Source organism: Mus pahari, chromosome 18, assembly GCF_900095145.1.
Source record: "Mus pahari chromosome 18, PAHARI_EIJ_v1.1, whole genome shotgun sequence".
NCBI lineage: Eukaryota > Metazoa > Chordata > Mammalia > Rodentia > Muridae > Mus > Mus pahari.
The window spans coordinates 5,071,544-5,078,322 of record NC_034607.1 but is presented as its reverse complement, the minus strand read 5'-3'; the positions used below and the strand labels follow the sequence as shown (position 1 = coordinate 5,078,322).

General features: G+C 41.5%; 1 protein-coding gene across 1 annotated transcript; it reads left to right on the top strand.

The window, feature by feature from the left end:
* The first annotated feature begins 4,413 nt into the window (after nt 1–4,413).
* On the top strand, nt 4,414–5,352 carry LOC110335792 (olfactory receptor 2H1). The gene has a single exon (XM_021218155.1). It carries the CDS (start codon nt 4,414–4,416, stop codon nt 5,350–5,352), a length of 939 nt encoding a protein of 312 aa, XP_021073814.1.
* Nucleotides 5,353–6,779: the final 1,427 nt, after the last annotated feature.

Genomic DNA, 6,779 nt, shown 5'->3' with positions numbered 1-6,779 from the left:
ATAGCCAGATAGTATCACTGATGCAGAGTGCACTGGGAAATTCAGGATGGCATTCCCATTCACAGTATACTAAATGCTAATACCAGTGCTGTCAAAGGGGCACAAGCCATCAATTTACTCTCATTTTTCATAGTGTGATGACCAAGTGGAGGCTCCATTCAGGCCAGAAGCTCCTAATCATGGGCAACCTTCACCTGCCAAGGGATGAGAAGACTTGCACCTGAGCACAGTAAGTCCTGGAGTTTTTCTTCTGTAGTCCAGCAAAACCTCCCATGTCTTAAAGAGTGGGGACACGTCTCTATTGTCCTGAACAAATTATTAAGCCTGTCTGTTTCTCTTCATCTGCAAACAAAGGTAGAATACAGTCATTGTACCTGAGTTACACAGTGGATGCAGTGTGCTTGAGTACCGAATAGGAAGTCAAACAGGGCTGAGAATCCAGGCCTGGCCTTCTTGGCTGGGCAAGGTGTTTCAATATTCTGGTACTGTTCCTCTGTAAAGAGAGCATAATGCTAGTGAATATTCTAATAATGTAGCATAGGGCCAGATGTGCAGAAAGTTCTTAGCAGATGGTGACAGTCATGATGTGGATATCAATAAGAGCAGATATGGCAAGCCATTCCCTATACTTTCTAGTACATGCCTAGGTCTTTGGTGATCAGTAAAGGAAAAGAATAGCTGGGCAGTGGTAACACATGCCTTTAATCCTAGCACTCTGGAAGCAGAGGCAAGTAGATCTCTATAAGCTACTGACCAGCTTGGTCTACAGAATCAGTTCCAGAACAGCCAGGACTAGACAGAGAAAACATGTCTTGAAAGAGAGAGAGAGGGGGGGGGAGGGAGAGAATGAATGTATCTATGAAAATGGAAATAACTGGAAGACTTTCAAGTAATATTTGAATTTTGGTGGCTCAGAATTTGATCAGGTAAAGAAGGTAGAGGAGTTTTGAATCATAGCACACACACACACACACACACACACATACACACACACACACACACACACACACACACACACACACGGAAAGACAGTCAAAGGATGATGAACACTGAAAATCTTGAAAATAATTTACTCAAACTGACTAGGACAGTATATTACAGGATATTGAAGAGTTCACTTTTTAGTAACACAAGAAGTGCTTCAAGACAACATAGGGGTAGGTAGTGAGTGTGACCAGGAGAGGCATGAAAATGGCTTCTAAGCCTTTTGCAGAAATGGGTAACAATAAAGCACTTAAAATTGGAGGGGATCTTCCCTCAGAGAGAAAAAAAAAATGGAAGGAAGAGGAGAAGGCAGAAGGAGACTCAGAGTTAAACTGGAGGAGGAAAGATGCTACAGAACCTCCAAGCACACAGGTAGGACCTGTGAGAAGACACAGCCCACCTATTCCCTCTGCAGATGGCACAGAATTTCCAAGCACTCAAGAGGAGACACAGTGAGGAGACACAGTCCACTCATCCCCTCTGCAGACCTTTTCCATCAGCCTTCAGGGATCCTGACTCTTAGCTGTCACAGTGGCTGTCACTGCCTGCCACCTCCAAGGTGAGCTTCAGTGCCCCAGATCTCCTCTCTTTTACAGCAGTAGCATCACCTCCTGCAAGATGCAGCACTCTTCTCTACATCCCTGCCTCTCCCCTACTCAGTAACTTTATTTTATGGCTTTCAGTTCTGGGTTCTTCTGACAATGTTTTGGTTTTTCAAAGACAAGAGACTGTTCACCTTTCCAGGCTATGAGCTCTTATACATGGTTTGTTGACATTGCCCAAAAATAAATAAATAAATAAATAAATATATACTTTAGCTTAGTGACTTACTATGGGTTGCTTTAAACAGAGTTAAGTGTGGTATGTGAATTTTTAGCTAAATATGGTACTATGCAAAAAAAAAAAAAAAAAAAAAAAAGCAGCCCTATTGGCCTGGTCAGCGTATTTTGGTGTGATGTTGTTGTTGTTGTTGTTGTTGTTTGTCAACTTAACACAAGCTAGAGTTATCTAGGAAGAGGAACCTCAATTGAGAAAATGCCACCATTATCTTGCCTTTAACCAAGTCTCTAAGGCGTTTTCTTGATTAATTAGGGAAAGGTATAGCCTAATGTGAGTGGTACCATCCCTAGGTAGGTGGTTCTGGATTACATAAGAAATCAGGTAGAACAAGCCATGGAAAGCAAGCCAATGAGTAGTAGTCCTCTTCTTTAGTTCCTACCCTGACTCTCCTCAGAGACAAAGAACAACCTGAAACCTGTAAGCTGAAGTAAAAAACCATTTTCTCCAAAAGTTGCTTTTGGTCATGTGTTTTATGACAGTCCTCACAAAAGCACTTCCGAAGGTATTGAAACAATGGACAACTTTGGAATGTGGGGTGTTCATGAGGCAAAAAAAATCAATGTAAGTTCTTGGAATTCATTTCCTCTATATTTTGTTTCAGAGACCACACTGTTGAAGGATCTTGATGCCAGTAACTTGCTCACAATGACTCAGAATAAAAATGATACTTGGGGAATATAGTATAACTGAAAATATTTCTTTAAATGGTGAATCTTTTTGTTTGTTTGTTTGTTTTTATTTTTATTTTTTTGATTTTTCGAGACAGGGTTTCTCTGTGTAGGCTTGGCTGTCCTGGAACTCACTCCATAGACCAGGCTGGCCTTGAACTCAGAAATCCACCTGCCTCTGCCACCCAAGTGCTGGGATTAAAGGCGTGTACCACCACACACGGCTAAATGGTAAATCATTTAAAAAATTATATAGGTGCTTTTAGAACTACTCTGGTAGCTTTTATGAATACATAAACTTAAATAAAAGAATACATAAATTTACTTCAAAGTAAAATATTTGAAAATGTATCTGAATCATATTAACTAAGAATTATGCAAAACCAAAATCCCACTTTGGATGTCTCATATCTCAACATTATCGTGCTGAGGCAGGAGGATTCTCACGTTCAAATCCATTCAGGACTACATAGTCAGTCCTGCATGTATTTGTTTAAGTCTCTGTAATGTAGCAATACCCTAGCTCTGAAAGAAGAAATGAGGGAAGAAGAAGAGAGGGAAAAGAGAGGGAGAGACTTCAAATATCCTGCAACAAAATTTTGCCTTATATGAAAATAAAATAATTAAATTAACCTACTTCAAACTTTCACTAGCAAACTAGCAAACTGTTTGGTCATTTTTTTGCTTAATTTGGTGAAGCCCAGGCTATCTCAAACTCACATATCCTCCAGCCAAAGACAGTCCAATGTCAGAATTGTATCCTCTTTCTTTTTTCTTTTCAAATTTTGAAAATTATTTTTATTGTTTTTAGTTATGTGTGTGTGTGTTTGTGTGTGTGTTTGTGAGTATGCACATGTGTGTACAGGTGACTGTAGAAGTCAGTGGTGTCGGATCCCCTGGAACAGAAAGTATGGGTAGGGAGCTGGCCAACAGAAATGCTAGCAACTGAACTCAAATTTTCTGTGAGAACAGTTTGTGCTCTTAACCACTTAGTCATCTCTCCAGCCCTAGGATTTCATGTTCTTAAGGAATTATGCCATTACAGTATCAGACGACAATCATTATAAGAATAACACTTCTTTCTGAAAAAATTTCCATATACATGTAATGAAAAAGGTTTTCTCTTAGAGGGAAAATATTTGTTCCAATTTGATGAGCCATAAAGATTGTTTTGATTTAATTTTTATCTTGTTTTATGTGTATGGGCGATTTGCCTGTGTGTATGTCTGTATATGACTTGCACACCTGAAAGATCCAAAACAGCAGTTACTGTGAGCTCCCACGTGGGTACTGGGAATCAAACTCAGGTCCTCTGGAAAAATAGCCAGCACTCTTAACCACTGAACCATCTCTCCAGCCCCATAAGCATTGTATTCAAACAAGAATCCTAATTGAGCTCACTGGAGACTGCAGCATTCGTTAGGGGGAATATCTCATTCATAGACCTAGGTTCAATCTCTCATCTAATCTTCTGCAAATGCTATCAGAAAGTAAGATGAATTAGAACTAATATTTATCATCATATCATCTATCAGCCACAAAACTCATTATTATTCCCACCACACAGAAGGAACAACTTCAACAGTAGGCAAGTGTTCAGATTATAACATATGCTTAGCAAATGTTTGTTGTGATAATAAAAATTAATGAGTGAATCCATGTTTTTAATCAGCCTCTTTTTCCCTTAACCAAAGAATCAGAGGCTCCAGGATAGGATGCACCTGTTCCTTGTTTCCTCAGGACCACTAGCATTTGACAGAATCAGTAAGAGAAGACCAGGAGCTGTGGGAGAAAACAAGGAGCTGCTGGGTGATGTGCTCAAGAAGAGGCAGAGGCAGAAGTGTCCTGATAGTAGAACTTCAGGACACATTGAATCATGATGGGACAGTACTTCCAGTTGGATGAATAGCAGAAACAGACTATGGTCAACCAGAGCTCTCCCATGGGCTTCCTCCTGCTGGGCTTCTCTGAACACCCACACCTGGAAAAGGTTCTCTTCGTGGTTGTCTTGTGCTCCTACCTCCTCACTCTCCTAGGAAACACACTCATCCTCCTGCTGTCCATCCTGGACCCCAGGCTCCACTCTCCAATGTACTTCTTCCTCTCTAACCTCTCCTTCTTGGACCTCTGCTTCACCACAACCTGTGTCCCCCAGATGCTGTTCAACCTCTGGGGCCCCTCAAAGACCATCAGCTTCCTGGGATGTTTTGTCCAGCTCTTCATCTTCCTGTCCTTGGGAACCACCGAGTGCATCCTCCTGACAGTGATGTCTTTTGACCGCTATGTGGCTGTGTGCCAGCCCCTGCACTATGCCACCATCATCCACCCGCGCCTGTGCTGGAAGCTGGCAGGTATGGCCTGGATGATGGGACTGCTTCAATCCATAGTTCAGACACCTCCTACCCTCAAACTGCCCTTCTGTCCCCATAGGCAGATAGATGACTTTCTGTGTGAAGTTCCATCTTTAATTCGACTCTCCTGTGGGGACACCACTTTTAATGAGATTCAGTTGGCTGTGTCCAGTGTTATTCTTGTGGTTGTGCCTCTGAGTCTCATCCTTGTCTCTTACGGAGCCATTGCCAGGGCAGTGATGAGAATAAACTCCACTGAAGCATGGAAAAAGGCATTGGGAACCTGCTCATCCCACCTCATTGTGGTCACCCTCTTCTACAGCTCAGTAATCGCTGTCTATCTGCAGCCAAAAAATCCCTATGCCCAGGAGAGGGGCAAGTTCTTTGGTCTTTTCTATGCAGTGGGCACCCCAACACTGAACCCTCTCATTTATACTCTGAGAAACAAGGAGGTAAAGAGGGCATTCTGGAGGCTGTTGGGGAAGGATGGGGACTCCAAAAATACCTAAGAGATAAATAGTCATAGCAGAAGGACTGCTGTAAGTTCAAGGCCAGATTGGTAGACACAGTGAGACTTGGAGATACTGGTAATTGCAATGCAAATGACTGATAAATTCAAGAGAAATGCTAGGGCAAGAATGGGGACCTAGATATGGTTTGCTTTGACTTTAGTTATGCATACATTGCACCAAGATGTACAACTAGGACACTATAGTGAAGGATGTAACCATGTGGCTTAATCATTCCATTGGTTTGGCAAAACCCTATCAACTGTAAGCATTTCTAGCCTTGAAGACATTAGATATCCCACAGTTAGGAGCTTTGTCTCTAACAAGGACATAGTCTCTAAAGAGAATAGCAGTCCTGGAACATTTTCTACTGGATAATTTTCTTGCAACTATAAGATTACCTTGACCAAGAACTCTAGAGACAAAGAATTCCTTCCTACCATTGATGTTTCAATACTATAGAATCTTGTGGGTCTCATGTGAAAAGCAGCAGTATATGGGTATGAGACCCCTTTCCTGCTCTGTGGTCAAGTCACTCACCAGTAAGTGGTTCTGGGAAAAAAGCCTATCACTGAAATTTGCTCCCCCTGTATCAAAAGTTCTAGTGGTTTACTACCAGTGGTGTTAAATGAAAACACAGAACTTGTCCTTACTTTGAAGGGATGCCATTCAATGGTCCAGACTACAGACTTCTAACAACTTCAAACGTATGGGGAGCCCTGGGGTTTTATGGGTTTTATTTCCCACTCTCTGGACTGTTACACTAATGCCCCCAGTAAACTTACCCTCCTGGCTGACTTTGCTTAATCAATACAATCTCAGTCAATAAATCTTACTCATTATAATCTCAATGAAGCTGATGGTTGAATTTTCTAGAAGTCTATAAACAGCTGTTAAACTTAGCCATAATTAAAGACTAAATTAGACAATTGTCTAATTTGCCAATACTTTTAAACTCCTATGAAAATACTCCGTGTGGCAAATTCTACAAAGAAATAATGAAGATCTTGATACAAAATGCTTTGTATAACATTTTCAGGTATTTCACACCCTGAAGGATATGTTCTGAAAGCTATAAATAGGCTGTGTATCAATAAGTCTTATTAAAGTAGGTATTGGGATGCTATTTCTAATTTCATTCTTTTTTGTTTGTTTTTGTTTTTTTAGACAGGGTTTCTCTGTGTAGCCTTGGCTGTCCTGGAATTCACTCCATAGACCAGGCTGGCCTTGAACTCAGAAATCTGCCTGCCTCTGCCTCCCGAGTGCTGGGATTAAAGGCATGCGCCACCACGCCAGGCTCTCTAATTTCATTCTTAAAAATCGAAGTTGAGGGGCTGGTGAGATGGCTCAGTGGGTAAGAGCACCCGACTGCTCTTCCGAAGGTCCAGAGTTCAAATCCCAGCAACCACATGGTGGCTCATAACCAT